The 15,267-nt window shown below is 30.3% G+C and overlaps 3 protein-coding genes across 4 annotated transcripts; 2 read left to right on the top strand and 1 right to left on the bottom strand.

Annotated features, from left to right (window-relative positions):
• The first annotated feature begins 1,245 nt into the window (after nucleotides 1-1,245).
• LOC110610272 (protochlorophyllide reductase, chloroplastic) lies at nucleotides 1,246-3,165 on the top strand. Its single transcript, XM_021750112.2, has 4 exons — nucleotides 1,246-1,405; nucleotides 1,612-1,710; nucleotides 1,809-2,343; nucleotides 2,438-3,165. The coding sequence occupies exons 1-4, from the start codon at nucleotides 1,352-1,354 to the stop codon at nucleotides 2,950-2,952; spliced, it is 1,203 nt and encodes a 400-aa protein (XP_021605804.1). The 5' UTR covers nucleotides 1,246-1,351; the 3' UTR covers nucleotides 2,953-3,165.
• Nucleotides 3,166-3,581: 416 nt separating this feature from the next.
• On the bottom strand, nucleotides 3,582-6,165 carry LOC110610643 (lanC-like protein GCR2). Of its 2 annotated transcripts, none has more exons than XM_043954594.1 (6): nucleotides 5,900-6,165; nucleotides 5,600-5,798; nucleotides 4,992-5,103; nucleotides 4,786-4,905; nucleotides 4,380-4,694; nucleotides 3,582-4,033 (listed from the first exon to the last, which is right to left on the bottom strand). In XM_043954594.1, exons 1-6 carry the CDS (start codon nucleotides 6,150-6,152, stop codon nucleotides 3,695-3,697), a joined length of 1,338 nt encoding a protein of 445 aa, XP_043810529.1. In that variant the 5' UTR covers nucleotides 6,153-6,165; the 3' UTR covers nucleotides 3,582-3,694. The 2 variants fall into 2 exon arrangements, with proteins under 2 accessions (XP_043810529.1, XP_021606358.2); XM_021750666.2 differs by having other exon boundaries at nucleotides 5,600-5,778; nucleotides 5,904-6,162.
• A 5,973-nt stretch (nucleotides 6,166-12,138) lies between these two features.
• LOC110610855 (CBS domain-containing protein CBSX5) lies at nucleotides 12,139-14,373 on the top strand. The gene is made up of 2 exons (XM_021750929.2): nucleotides 12,139-12,583; nucleotides 12,953-14,373. The coding sequence occupies exons 1-2, from the start codon at nucleotides 12,228-12,230 to the stop codon at nucleotides 13,812-13,814; spliced, it is 1,218 nt and encodes a 405-aa protein (XP_021606621.1). The 5' UTR covers nucleotides 12,139-12,227; the 3' UTR covers nucleotides 13,815-14,373.
• Nucleotides 14,374-15,267: the final 894 nt, after the last annotated feature.

Genomic DNA, 15,267 nt, shown 5'->3' with positions numbered 1-15,267 from the left:
TAAATTTATATTCACGATTTCGGTTGTTTTATTAAAAATTAAATTGAAATTATGCGGAACTGGAATCAAATTAGAATAATTGATGTTGTATATTTGTTTTTGATGTATTTATAATAAAATTATATATATTTACACATAAATCTATGTAATTTAATATTATTTTATTAAATGTTGATAAATTACTTTAAATTCATAATTATATGAATGAATTACATATTAGTTATGTAATATACTTTTAAATGTTAATTATATAAGTATCTTTTAATGAAAATTTATATAATTATAATACAATATTTTTGCTAAAAAATTTTATATAATATATTATTATTATTATTTAAATGTTAGTATTACTATTTTTATTATAGTTTTGATGTTAAAATTTTAATATCATTTAATACTTTAAAATAAAAATAAGAATTTTGTAATGTTAATATGTTATGTGCAATGATCTAGATTTAAACTAAAATTAAAGTTAAAATTGAATCAAAGTAAGAATCAGAATTGAATACTGAAATTATTTTCAATTTAACCAAAATTATAACGAAATTAGATCCAAGTTAATTTAATTTTTAAAAATAAAAAATTGAAGATTTGAGCTTTATTTATTCTACTAAAAATATTTTTTAATTTTTTAACATTTGATGCATTTAAAAAATAGTCAATAAAAGATATTTTCTTATTAAAAAAAGTCATTTTCTACTTTAAAAATTTTATTAAAACTTTTATATATAAATTTATTGATATATTTTATTTTATTTTATAAATTAAAATTAAATAGTGAAAAATAAATTATTTTGTTGAAAAAATCTTTTCTACAGACAATATTTTTTACATATAAATTATTTACTGCAAAACAAACATAGTCTTGATTTTATTTGGGATTGTTAGCTAGAATTTTATTAAAACCGGATTCCAACCCTGCTAGCGGCAACCAAAACGTGGTTCAGTGGGTGCACAGCTAATCCATAATCCAGACGTCGCTCCCACCATCCCCTGTCCCTTTTCAACCCCGACCCCATAACTACTCGGAATGGAACTTTTTGGGAATCGGACCCAAATATCCCTTACTATGCAAACCCATTGATTTTTCATAATTTATCTATCACCAATCAACCACAGAAATCTAAAATTCACATTCTCATTGGCTGCTTCAAAGTGATGTGGCAGACACATGTATGTACTTCCAATTTCCTTATCCTCCTATATCCAAAGAGACTTGCTTTCCTCTGTCCTAAACAAAAATCAACCCACTATATATACATACGTATCTCATAATATCTCTCTCAGACACTCTTCTTCACTTCAAAAGAAGGGATCTTACAGCCCAGTTCAGAGTTCTTTGCTGGTGATAATGGCTCTCCAGGCTGCTTCTTTGGTTTCCTCTGGCTTTGTTGTTCCCAAAGAGGTTCCATACTTTCTTTTCTTTCTTCCTTCAGCTTCTTTGGTTTTCGCTGAATACCACTCAGAAATCTTATCAAAATTGTAAATTTTAACTTTGAATTCAATAATTGCGGTTGGTGCTGTGATAAAAATGAAAAAAAAACACCAAGATTGGCTTCGTACATTAATTAGAAAAGCTTTTGGTTTTGATTTTGTCATCAATGCGTGCAGGCCAAATCCAATGCATCTTTCAAGGACTCCAGTTTATTTGGAGTTTCACTTTCAGACCATCTCAAAGCTGATTTTAGCTCTTCTGCACTGTCGTCCCAGGTAATGACTAAATCATACTTGCATAACAAGTGATTCTGTAAGAAGAAAGCTTAAATTCAAACAAGGGCTTTATTTATTTGTTTGTTTATGGCTGGCAGAGGGAACCCAACCAAAGAGTTGGGGCTGTTGTAAGAGCCCAGACAATGGCTACAGCAAGTCCAGCAGTCAACAGGTCCGCCGGCGAAGGCAAGAAAACCCTTAGGAAGGGCAGTGTTGTGGTAACTGGTGCCTCTTCTGGACTGGGTCTAGCCACAGCTAAGGCCTTAGCTGAAACTGGAAAATGGCACGTAATTATGGCCTGCAGGGACTTTCTTAAGGCAGAAAGAGCTGCCAAATCTGCTGGAATTTCAAAAGAAAACTACACCATTATGCACTTGGACCTTGCTTCCCTTGAAAGTGTCCGCCAATTTGTTGATAACTTCAGGCAATCAGGAAGACCACTTGATGTTCTGGTCTGCAATGCTGCTGTTTACCAGCCAACCGCCAAGGAACCTACTTTTACTGCAGAAGGATTTGAACTTAGTGTTGGAACTAACCATCTTGGTCACTTCCTCCTTTCTCGTTTGCTGCTTGATGATCTCAAGAAATCTGATTACCCATCAAAGAGACTCATAATTGTTGGCTCAATCACTGGTATATGATCCATTTCTTGCCAGTATATCCATCTACTTTAATGTTCATCTCTTCATTTTGGGTAGATGAAATTGTGGTTGTGTGTAATTTTCAGGGAACACAAACACCTTGGCTGGGAATGTGCCTCCAAAGGCCAACCTTGGAGACATGAGGGGACTTGCAGGAGGCTTGAATGGGCTAAACAGCTCTTCCATGATCGATGGCGGTGATTTCGACGGAGCCAAAGCCTACAAGGACAGCAAAGTCTGCAATATGCTCACTATGCAAGAGTTCGACAGGCGTTTCCATGAAGAAACAGGCATCACATTCGCTTCCCTTTATCCAGGTTGCATTGCCACAACAGGCTTGTTCAGGGAACACATTCCTTTGTTCAGGCTTCTATTCCCTCCGTTCCAAAAATACATCACCAAAGGTTTTGTCTCCGAAGATGAAGCCGGAAAAAGGCTTGCTCAGGTGGTGAGTGATCCGAGCTTGACAAAATCCGGTGTATACTGGAGCTGGAACAAGGACTCTGCTTCATTTGAGAACCAGTTGTCCCAAGAAGCTAGTGATGCAGACAAGGCTCGTAAAATATGGGAGATTAGCGAGAAACTCGTTGGTTTGGCCTAAATGAAGAGGAGCTTCAAGTTCTGACAACTGATCATTGACATGGAAGAGGATGATGTTAGAGCAGAGCTGAGTCCTTTATATGAGAAGCTTTGATTAGTTTTGAGGTGCTTGTGTAAACAATTTTCTCTTGTAGTAGATGACATGTTTGTAACTTGCTTGAAAAATAAAATCATCCAACGTTGTTGCAAGTACAAATAAATAAATATTAATATTCGGGAAGTGGAATTATTTTTAAAAACTTGATTAAATTATAAATAAAATTGCTAAAATAATTATTTATTTTTAATTATAAAATTCATAAGAGCTATATGTTTCAATTTGATAAACAACCATAAAATAGAATTTTTGTTTATCAAAAAAAAAGGAAAACAACTTAAAATTTTAGCTAATGATTCTGTAAAATTTCACTAAAGATTTTACAAAATTGACAGATCCATTGTGTAAACGACGCATGATTCAAAATCTTAAAATAATATATTCATTGGGCCCTTCGACTTGGATATTTTCTCACTTAGCCTTCATCTGAGTTTTTCATTTATTTATTCACTCCATCGTTTACTTATTCATGCCATTCACATAACCGTGGCCATCATCGCAACCATATGCTCATGCAAATAAGTAAAACGGGGGAGCAAAACTTTCAAGAAGCCTCATCTTGGAAAATTTATACAAACAGCATCAAGTTTCACAAGCTACAGTGATATATACACATCTACTTTCTCATAACTACTAAGCTGCAGTTTTAAAGTTCGTAAGCAGGAAACCTGGCTTCAGATGGATCGATCATGTCGAAAAAGAGATAAGCCATTCCTCCAACACCCTCAAATAGTGAACAGGGGCGATCACCTCCATGCATCTTCCCCTCTGATATAAGTTTCTGTGCTTTTTCATGTAGAAAGCATGCAAATGCTTTAGCTCTATATAAATATTGCACATTACCGGTTAAACGGTATAGTGACAGAAAAACATAGGTATTTCCACTGATGCCATGACATATGCCAACTCGCTTGAGGAGGCCGCGATTCCATACTACCTCTGCTGCATCCATAGCAGCTTGCAAAAACTCCTGGTCTCCAAAAACCTGAGCAATTCAAACGTTGAGTAAAACATTTTCATGAGAGGCAGTGACGTTATCTTGAATAACAAATAAGACCAGGAACCACTGCCTAGCCTAAATTTATTTAAGCAAAAACTAAGATGCAGCCATCTACAAAATAGAATTGCTGCGACTTCTTGAATCTCCTTTTCCTCGGAATTTGGATCAAAGGAAAAGAATAGCATTTTTCAAAGATAATTGGCATATCAGATGTAAAACAAATGTTTCATTTCCTAGCAAAAAAACCCTCACAAAATACGCAACGCTTAACTGAAATCAGTTAACTACTTCTGCATATATGTGTGCATGTAAAATGTATTAAAATGATTACCTCAGCCGCTTTCACAAGGGTAAGAGCAACCCCAGGAGCACCATGACACCAATGCACAAGACGATCTGACTCACTTCCTTCACTTGAAGGATAATTACCACTTGGAAAGCGGTTCTTAATCATGTAGCGTAGTGTGCCCTTGACATCCTCTACTTCATTCGGTTTCAGTTCCATGTCCATCAAAACATGCATGATCCCAGCCATTCCATGTGCAGCACCCCAGTACTTCTTTCCATGCCATTCATACATCAATGAACATTTGTCCCGGTGTGCCAATCTTTTCCCACCCTTGATTATTTCATCCACAACAGCTCTCTACAAAAGTTTCAAAAATAATTTTTTTTTAAAAAAAAGCAGTTTTTCATTCCCATTAATTTGAGAAGATAATTAACATAAAATGCCTTACCATGCGGCCAGCAGATATGGTTTCTTTACCAATATGTTTATTGAGAAATGAACAGGCCCACAAGAACCCTGCTCTCCCATACAACAACTCGTATGGCAAATCACTTGGAAGTTTGATCTTCTGTCAAGAGTAACTAAGAATCCGTGAATTGACTTCAAGAGATATGAACCAAAACTGTACAAGGAACAACTCCTGAAGGTAGGTACCTCTTTAAACTGTGTTAAGTAGCTATCTAGTAGCCTTTCATCACCAGCATGCTTTGCAACAACAGCACCAAGAGCACAAACACCAGCACGCCCACATATAAACGTCACGCGCCTGAAGTTCATGGATGTTGCATTAGCATTTCTGATGGGTTTAGACTACTTCCACTGTGTGGAATTATTAAAATCACAGATAAGTGTGTAATCTCAACTAGTTTCAATTCCACATAACAACCCTAGTTCTGCTACTCTGTTTCATATATCATGGGCATAATCTGAATCTAAATTACAATTGGGTGCAGGGTGCCAACTGCAGAACAATTTTAGCTGATCAAATATGATGACTTGAAATTTACTCTTCTTCAGCCATATTTCAGGACGCTCAATGCTTGCAGTAGGCAGATGGCCACAAACAGGGAAAGATTCCATTTCAACATATGAATTTTCAACACCTCATGTCAATAGAATTGACGAGGTGAATTGAGTCCATGATTATGCACAGAACCTTAATTGCCAGATAACTCGTGCAACTCCAACACGCAAAAATACAAAATTTCTGAACCAAAAATTTTTCAAGACTAATGCAATGTCAGGGAAAAAAAAAATATTACCCAGAATCCCTAGAAGCAGAATCACATGCCCTGACAATGTCAGAGCACAATTTAAGATCATTTTCATTGTTGGTAGCTTGGTAAGCTTTAAAGAGCAAGTATGCAGTCCCTAGTGCACCAGTGTAAACAGTATAATCATGCACGCGTTTCCCACTCAATTCCCATGTCTCCGTCACCACCTGAAGCAAAAGTACAAACACTTGATGGGCATTTGTAAAGCCATTAAAAGACAGCAAAACTCAAGCTAACAAGAAAACCCATAGATAAATCGTACAAAATGGATAGAAACAGAAACAGTACCTACCCTGTGTTTGAGTTCCAAAGCTGATGTTTTGAGTCTTTCAGAAAGCCTATTGTAAGGAAGAGAGAGGAGGTTTGCGAGAGAGTCTTTGCTTCTTTCGGTGGCAGCTTCGTCCACAGCTGTTGTAATTTCCGGTAGATAGTTCGGCATATCGTTAGGGAAGTGACGTTCCGCCATATCTCTGTTCGTTAAGTTGCGTTTACAGTACGAGGAGAGATCCTTCGATCTTTTGATCTCTAGAGACTTTTTCATCTTGACAACATTGTCTGATTTTTCTGTTACGGCCCACGGGCCGTGATTATAAACTGTTTTTTTTTTTTTTTTTCTCTCTCTCCTTTTGAAAAAATGTTGAAATTAAATCAAATTTTATCCTATTTCGAGTAATCTATTTTTTTAAAAAAAAACAAGAGACATTTGCAGCTAAAATCTTTTTATTTACCTAATTCTTCCAATTTCCTTTTACTAGCAATAGCGAATATTAATAGGAAGTTTACTTACTTTCAATTTCAATATGAAGTTTGCTTCAATAGGGATGGCAACGGATCGGGTATTTTTGGATATCCGATCCGACCGAACCTTAATAGAATAAATTTAGATAGTTATAATCGGCTTTAGGACGGGTTTAGGTTTTAAAAATAATATCCATCGGGGTTCGGATCGGATTCGAATTTTATGTACAGGCTACCCACCACCCGAACCCGTTTATATAAATAATTAATTTAATATAAAAAATATATTTTACAATAATATTTATAAATTTTTTTATATATTTTTATTTAAAAATTTAAATTTAAATATTTTTAAAAATATTAGATTTTTTAAATGAAAATTATTAATGAGAAATATTTTTTATATAAATTATTAATTAAAATATATAAGATTAAACGGGTTCGGATTTTATTCGGGTAATAATAATTGAGTTTGGTACGGATTCGGATAATTTAAATTAATTTTTAATCGGATTTGAAACGGATTCGGATATTACTAATATAAATCGAGTTCGAGTTCGGGTTCGGATAGTTTAATTTTCGCAGTTACCCTACCCGTTTACCTCCCTAAATAAAAAGATAAATTTGGTGGGATAAAAAGATTAATTCTTAATTACATTTTTGATGTACTCGTCTTATAATTTTTATTTATATTTTTATTATTTTAAAATTATTATTTATTTTTATATTTTATATTATAATAATATATTGATAGTCTATTATAATTTTATTTTTTTAAAAAAATTAAAATATTTCTTATTATTTAATAAATAGTAAAATCTAATAATTTTAAAAGGTGTATAATTAGAAAGTTATAAAAAATTATCTTTTTTATAGGAATAATTATGAAAATTTACTCTATTAATGCATTTTTAAGTAGAATTTTATATTTTAATTTATAAAAAAAAAATTCATTTACTTTTATGTGATTAGCAAAATGAATTTTTTTTCGTTAATATCATTAAATATTAATGGTAAGTTATCATTTATTTTTTAATATTAAATGTAAGCTAATTTTAATCTTTATATTTTTAAATTTAGTCCTTTAAATTTTATTTTATTAATAAAATAATCTCTTAATTTAAATTTTCATATTTTTAATTAAAATTAATTTTTATATTTTTATTAATTGATTCCTTAATATTATAATTATTAATAAATCATTATATTTATAAATTAATATCTCTATTTATTAAATTATAATATTTTACATATGAAAAATAATAAAATAAAAATTAAATAATAGATCTATCATTTTTTATCTTAATTAAATAAAAAATAAATTAAACGAAAAAATTCATTAGACTTGGAATTTAAATGTATATTATATCAAAATTTTTTATTTAAATTTTGATTTATTAATTTATTGCCAAAGTATATAAAAATTATAAATACTAATTTGTAAGATTATAACATTTAGAGATCAATTTGTAAAAATCTAGAGATGAATTGTAATTAAAGGGGTTATTTTATTATAAAACAAAATTTTATAGCTAAATTTAAAAATATATGGATTAAATTATATTTTTTACAAAATTTTAAAGATTGAAATACAATTTATTTTAATTATAAATTATTTTTAATTAATTTTTAAATATCACATTAACATTTATTAACAAATATTACTTTTTTGTTACAAATTAAATTATAAGATTCTACTTAAAAAATACTAAATCACATTATAATTTATTATTATTATTATTATTATTATTAATATATATAAAAAATTAAAGTGAATAAAAATTATAAGTGTGAGAAAGTAATATAATATTAATATATAAATAGTGTATTTTTATAGATAATAACAATAATAATAATTTATTATTATTCTTTTGACATTTAATATAATTTTATTATTTTAAAAGAAAAAATACAGGAATTCAAAATTTTAGCTGAACTGAGTTGAATTGAAATAATACCAGATTGACTTAAGATCTGGTAAAAATTAAAATATAGAATATTTTTATTTAGCAACATCCGCTCATTTTAAATTAGGTTAGGGAATTTGGGTTAATGTCTCTCTCCTCATATTATTTTTTATATTTTCTGTGAATTAATAAATTTTTTTGTCATTTAAAAAAAAAAAACTCTTAGGAGACATTTGTTTTTGTGGTAAAACCCATTGTCATATAATTAGTAGTTAAAAATGGTAATACTTTCTAAAATTAAAGGATTTAATAATTATGCTCTATAAAATTGTGAGTTAAATATTGTCCAATTAATTTTATAAATTAAAATATTCATATATTTAGATATAAATTAATACAATAAACTCAATAAAGTTTTTATATAACATGTAATTAAGTTTATTATATTTATATTCTTCTATATACATATATATAATTTTATTATAAATAATAAAATTACTCGGAGCAAAAAAATAATAAAAAAAAAACTCAAATGAATGGTCCATATAAATCACCAAACTAACACAAACTGCACATAAATTTAACCCATTTTGCATAATTTTTTTTTTTTTTACATGTATCTCCAATTCATAATAAATTAATAAATAGTATTAAAATAAAAATCTCTTTTTCCTTCATGTCATAATTAAACATTATCCTCTGTCAATACGCCATATAATAAATTCAACCCTCTAATTCTAAAGATTGGCTGAGTTGATGCCCTACCATGTTTTCTTCTTAATAATATCCATTATTACATGACTAAATGTGGTAGTTTGTGATCATTAAAGGATTTTTTTTTTTTTAATTGGAGCTTTCATTTATAGAGTTTCATTATAGATCCGTAATTTTAAATAAACCCCATGAGATGGATTAAAAATATCTCATATCGAAAAGAGGTAAGGAGGGGAAACCTTATAAGGCCAAGCCCCAAGAGATCCCAGTGGATATGTTTTGGGAAGAAAGGGTAACCCAAGAACAAAACCGTAAGGGAAGAAAGGGTTTCAATTTCTTGACCCAAAACGGACAATATATATTACAATCGATTAAAAAAAAAAAGCATTGTTTGCATAGAATTCTTATTATTAGCAAACAATAGAGATTTTTCCAGAGTTGTAATAGAAACAACTCCTCTATAATTATTGTATGTACGAATGCTAACAATTAATTTTTTAAAAATAAATTTTTTGTGGTATTCAGAGAAAAAGGAAAGATTGTTGATCGGGAAAAGGACCCTCATGCTACAAAACTTTTTGGGAAATGGGTGAAGGCCAGGGAGGGTAAGAACTAGGGCAGGTAGGTAGAGAATAAAATCGCATTATTAGTGGTTTAACCTTAGTATTTAGAAATAAGTAGATTATACAATATTAAAATAGTTAATATTTTTAGACATAGCTAATATGATGACTGTTTAATACTTTTATTTATTTTATTAATTAAAAAATATAATTATTAATAATTAAATAAAATAAAAAGTATTAGATGATTAGTTTTTTTTTTTTTTTTGAAATAGGAGTTGGGGGAGTAGAATCTTAAACCTCTCAAGACTACAAGGATGCTCTTTCCACCAGGTTAAGCCTCGGAATGCAGATTATTAATTATTGTTAGCATTTCTCTTTCAGACATATCATAAGGTAATTTGATTACATTTGTTTTTTTAGTTGTAATTCTAATAAACTAAGGTAGCTATTGGGTTAAAGTCAATTGTTGAGTCATTTTCTAACTTTTATACTACTCCACTTGCATGTTAACTCTTGAATATTCATGGTCGAATAGGAGCACAATCTAAAAATTTTGGTAATCTAATTGAAAGAGACATAAAAAATTATTTCTCACTTGCTTTAGTCAGTACAGTGATAAAAAAGTAAACTGATTTTGTCTTTAAAGTGAAACGAAATTGAAATTAAGTAGGAGTTACCTCCTTGTCTTGAATGAAGGAGGCATCACTTGCATGAACTAGTGGTGGATGGGCATCCTTCAAATGTTAACTTCTCTCAAGTTCAGGACAGGTTTCCCCCACTGCCCTTCCTATTGCTAATGCATGGTTCTGTTAATTTCGCATGTTTTTTTGTACACTGATTTATTTATCTCAACAGTAATTTATGAGTTATAATTTTATGTATTTTTTTATTAAATTTAAAATTTTTCAAATTTATTTAAATATATTTATCACCAGACTAAATCTGTAAGTATATGTTAAAAAATTAAAATTAATAGATGATTTTTTTATTTAATTAATAATTTAATATATTGAAAACAAAATTAAAATTAGAAAGAAAAAAAAAGTTATCATTGGGGACATTTTACTTAGTATTTTTATTTTAGCGCGTGATTTACCTTTTATTTAATAATATTTTCTAATTTTCAACTTACGGTAAAACGAAACCGTTTAATATGTCCAACGGCATAGAAAATGATGGAACAAAGTCTTTTTACATGTACACAAAGGCTCCGAACGCGCCGCGTGTCGGTACGTGTATTTTTCATATTAATATAATAAATAAAATATTTATATTGAAGATATTATTTATTACTATTTTACAATGATATAAAATTATACTTATATTTTATGAATAAAATTATTATCTGTCGTTAATTACTAGAATCATATAATCAATTGAATTTAATAATATTTATATTTTGCATATCAATTATGAGTATAGAATTTATTTTGAGACCAGCTAATATTAATAATATAGTATATATGTTACTTTTTACAATATATTGAATAAACTATAATTTGATAATATAAATATTTTAATCATATGAAAAAATAGCAATAACAGTGATAAAAAAAAAATAACATGATTAAACTCATCTAAAAAAGGACTAATACTACTTTTATAATAATATATAGAGCATATAAAATAATGTTTATGAACATTATTTAAAAATATGTTTTAATTTAAATATATTGCAAATTATATTAGAATTTAAAAGTAGTAAAGTTAATTTTTTTTTTTTTAACAATGCAACTTTACTGCATTTTACATGCTCAAATAGACAATAAATAGTCCAAATTAAAAGGCTACAACAAAGGAAATCAAATCAATTACAAAATTAAAAATTCATTTAATTATAAAATAGAGTCTGTTAAAATTAGTTTAAGAAAGCTAATGATAATTAACAAAAATTTAATAATTAAAATACTTTAAATAAATTAAGAACTATTAAAATGAAAATAGTAAAGAAAAATTTGAATTCATAAAAATTTTAATTTAAGGGAGCTCTCCTTCCTTTTTTTTTTTTTTTTTTTTTTTTTTTAACATGCAATAACTCGTTGCATTGAAAAATCCAGTGGATAGGATCACAATACAAGATCAAAACCAACCTAAACACAGACCAACAGCTCAAATGAGTAGAACCCAAGAGCCCTTTGACAAGCACGACACAACATAGGATAACAAAACTCAAAGAAATAGAGATGAAAACATTCAAAAATCACTCACAGATAAACCCAAAAAGCTCTGAGAAACCAAAACAAAAGCAAACTAAACACAAAAAATTGATTAAACAGAGGCGATGGGACCCCTTCAAAGCCTGCGCTCGCCTTTGCTTTCTTTTGCGCATTTGCCTTCTTTTTTTTTTGCCCAAAACCAAAGTAAAAAAAAAATATATGAAAATGAAAGCTAGAGAATTTATTTTCTTTTAAATTTTGACTTCTTAAACTGATTATGGCACAAGGATTTTAGATTTATAATGGTGGCTTTTACAAAATTAATGAATAGGTTTGTCCACAAACAGTATCAAACAAATACCATGGACCCCACACTTTCTTGTACAGTACCTATACGGTCCAAATTAAAAGTGCATAATCCATCCTCTCCTTCCTCTATATATCCCTCTCATTCCCTACACAGTACACAGCACCACCAGCACCACCGCCATCTCCACCTCCTCTGCATCATTCTCTTCTACAATTTAAATCTTGCATGGCAGTGAGCTTGCTTGCATGCGATGTATCCGACCTCTGTCTAGGCAAGCCTGCACTGAGGTCTCTCCCGCTCACCGCTACTGTGGCTGAAGCTCTCTCCGCTCTTAAGAACTCTGATGATAACTTCTTAAGCGTCTGGAGTTGTGACCACAAACCCAAAACAATTACTGGGTTTCAACCTGATGTTGATGGAGATGAGTGTAAATGTGTTGGGAAAGTGAGCATTGTGGATATCATATGCTATCTTTGCCAGGATGAGAATTTGCTGTCCCCTTCTTCTGCCTTAAAAGCTCCCCTCTCTCATCTGTTGCCTAAGATTCCTGGACTTGTCACTCATGTGGAACCATCTTCGAGGTATTGAAATTTGTGTCTTTGGATTTTTGCTCTCTCTTCGTTTTCAGATTTGTTGAATCTTATCTGGGTTTTGTTATCCTTGATTTTTCAGTTTAATTTCTTTATGGGAGTTCCCAAGGGTTCTTCTGTTTTATGCTTGTTGAAAGAATAAGCAAAAAAATGGTAAAAACTTCCATCATCAACCTTTCGATTCCTTGACAATTCGTTTAGCTGTTTTTTAATTACCATAAAATTTAATCTATGTTTATTCCATAAAATCTTGAAATTTTCCTGTTGATTTCGAAGTTTTCCTCAATATTCACGATTTGAAGTTATTGCTGTTTTCTTGCAACTCTGTTAACAATCACTGACTCTGTTTTTAACTTACAGCTTATTAGAGGCAATTGATCTGATCCTACAAGGAGCTCAAAATCTGGTGGTACCAATAGAGACTAGACTCGATTCATCCAGTTCAAGAAGAAAAAAGCAGCAGAAAGTCTTGGTAACAACCAGCACCCCCACCACCATCCACGGCGGCCGTGAATTCTGCTGGCTAACTCAAGAAGATATAATCAGATTCCTCCTCAGCTCCATCGGCCTTTTCTCTCCCATCCCGGCTCTCTCCATCGACAACCTTGGCATCATCAGCACTGACATCTTTACGATAGATTACCACTCCCCTGCTTCCTCTGCACTTGGAGCCATTTCTCGCTGTCTCAGAGATCAAACCTCTGTCGCAGTGGTTGATGGCGACGAGGGTATCCTGATCGGTGAGCTGTCACCATTCACACTAGCCTGCTGCGACGAGACCGTCTCAGCAGCCATCACTACCTTGTCCTGTGGGGATCTAATGGCCTACATTGACTGTGGAGGCCCTCCAGACGACCTTGTCAGAATAGTGATGGAAAGGCTGAAGCAGAGAGGCCTAGAAACCATGCTACAACAATTCAGAAGCTCTACAACACCACTGGTCTCGCTTTCTTCTTCATCATCATCAGATGAGGAATCAGGAACAACACTGCAAAGATCAGGGAAGTACAGTAGGTCAATGAGTTACTCTGCCAGGTTGGTGAGAAAAGCAGAGACAATAATTTGCCATCCCAAGAGCTCACTGGCGGCAGTGATGATTCAGGCAACTGCACACAGAGTGAATTATGTGTGGGTTATTGAGGAAGATTGTAGCTTGGTTGGCATTGTCACATTTCATAATATGTTGAAGGTTTTCAGGGAGCTTTTGGAGGCTATGGCCTAAAAGGCTTAGCAGAAGAGTGATGAGGAGTCCTTCTATCAAAGTTTTGTCTTTTGGGTTTCCAAGGCTGCTTAGTTTGAGAAAATAAGCGATTATGTGAACATGGGAACACTTTTCTTCACTTCATGTATGTGTTTTTTAAAAAAATTTTGTGTTTCAATTATGTGAAAGCAGGAAATTAAGTAGACATTGGCAAATGATGTCTCTTTAATCTGTATCCTCTTCGTTTTTGTATTGTAGTTTTTGGCCTTTTTTTTCTTGTGAGTCATTATTTGCTGGTTAAGCTAATGGAGTTAGGTAAAGGACAAATGGCTGACAAATCAGATATGAAGCAATCTCACATGTGGACAGGGGGCCAAAGTCATTGACAGGATAACTAGTTGCTCAAGCTCAACCCCTCTTTCAATGGTGACAACTCATGGGTGTGGGCTTCACTCTAGAACTATCTCTGTCCTAAAATTATTAGTGCTGAATTCATGTCAGGACAACATTAGTATTTATGTTGGTTCTTGGATATGGTCCGTCAATTATTTTCATATGATGCATTTTCTTGTTGCTATCTTATTATTCCAGTTTCAATAGCACAATTTATAATATTATAAATGCTAATTAATTTAAATAATCCAAAGATTTTATCTTCTAAATTTTAATTTTGATAATTAAACTAAATTTTAAAATTTATCATAATTTTATCTGTAAATTTAAATTAATTTTGATTAAAATTTATAATTTTATCCGTAATTTAAATTAATTTTATCAAAATCTGAGATTGACGTTTTATTATTCTAGGTAGTATTTTTATTAGTTTTTACTTATTAATTAAAATAATTAAAATATTTTTATAGTTTTACATTTATATTTTAATATTTTTAATTTATATTTATATTAAAATAGTAAGGATTAGATATCATTAAAGAAAATGGTTAAGTAGAGATATGATATGCGTACCTGAATTTAAATAATATTTAAAAAATATAAATAAATAATACTTAGCACCATAAGTGCATTAATTTAAAATTAATTAAAATTACTTTAAAATTTTAATTTTAATATAAGTACAAAATTAAAATAATTTTTAGCTACCGATGTTATTAAACGAAAAGTTTGTAAATTTTTATGTCTAAATGATTAAAATTAAATTATTTTAGGAGGTAGATTAGATATTACTGTGCAAAATTAAAAATTTTGAATATAATTATAATTAAATGTGAGAATCAAAATTTTTACGTGGAGGTGGAGGTGGATAATATTAAGTTTAAATGGAAAATTTGATTAAATTAAATTAATTTAAAATTTTAATTTAATTTTTATTTTTAAAATTTTAATTATTTTAATTTAATTTGATTTTAATAAAATAATAAAATTAAACTGAATCAAATAAATTAATAAATAATAATATATTATATTTTATAAATTAAAAATATTAGATCATAACGATTATTGAAATATTTCAATA

Source organism: Manihot esculenta, chromosome 3 (genome assembly GCF_001659605.2).
Source record: "Manihot esculenta cultivar AM560-2 chromosome 3, M.esculenta_v8, whole genome shotgun sequence".
NCBI classification, from domain to species: domain Eukaryota; kingdom Viridiplantae; phylum Streptophyta; class Magnoliopsida; order Malpighiales; family Euphorbiaceae; genus Manihot; species Manihot esculenta.
This window is presented reverse-complemented; position numbering and strand designations above follow the sequence as displayed.

What these genes read in the sequence shown, in the direction of transcription:
- LOC110610855 (XM_021750929.2), top strand. Translation starts at nt 12,228, where the DNA reads ATGGCAGTGAGCTTGCTTGCATGCGATGTATCCGACCTCTGTCTAGGC. An exon ending in CATGTGGAACCATCTTCGAG is followed by an intron (nt 12,584 to 12,952) that starts GTATTGAAATTT and finishes TTTAACTTACAG; the next exon opens with CTTATTAGAGGCAATTGATC.
- LOC110610272 (XM_021750112.2), top strand. Translation starts at nt 1,352, where the DNA reads ATGGCTCTCCAGGCTGCTTCTTTGGTTTCCTCTGGCTTTGTTGTTCCC. An exon ending in GCTTTGTTGTTCCCAAAGAG is followed by an intron (nt 1,406 to 1,611) that starts GTTCCATACTTT and finishes CAATGCGTGCAG; the next exon opens with GCCAAATCCAATGCATCTTT. An exon ending in CTTCTGCACTGTCGTCCCAG is followed by an intron (nt 1,711 to 1,808) that starts GTAATGACTAAA and finishes TATGGCTGGCAG; the next exon opens with AGGGAACCCAACCAAAGAGT.
- LOC110610643 (XM_043954594.1), bottom strand. Translation starts at nt 6,152, where the DNA reads ATGAAAAAGTCTCTAGAGATCAAAAGATCGAAGGATCTCTCCTCGTAC. An exon ending in ACTTAACACAGTTTAAAGAG is followed by an intron (nt 4,906 to 4,991) that starts GTACCTACCTTC and finishes TACTCTTGACAG; the next exon opens with AAGATCAAACTTCCAAGTGA. An exon ending in CCCTTGTGAAAGCGGCTGAG is followed by an intron (nt 4,034 to 4,379) that starts GTAATCATTTTA and finishes TGAATTGCTCAG; the next exon opens with GTTTTTGGAGACCAGGAGTT.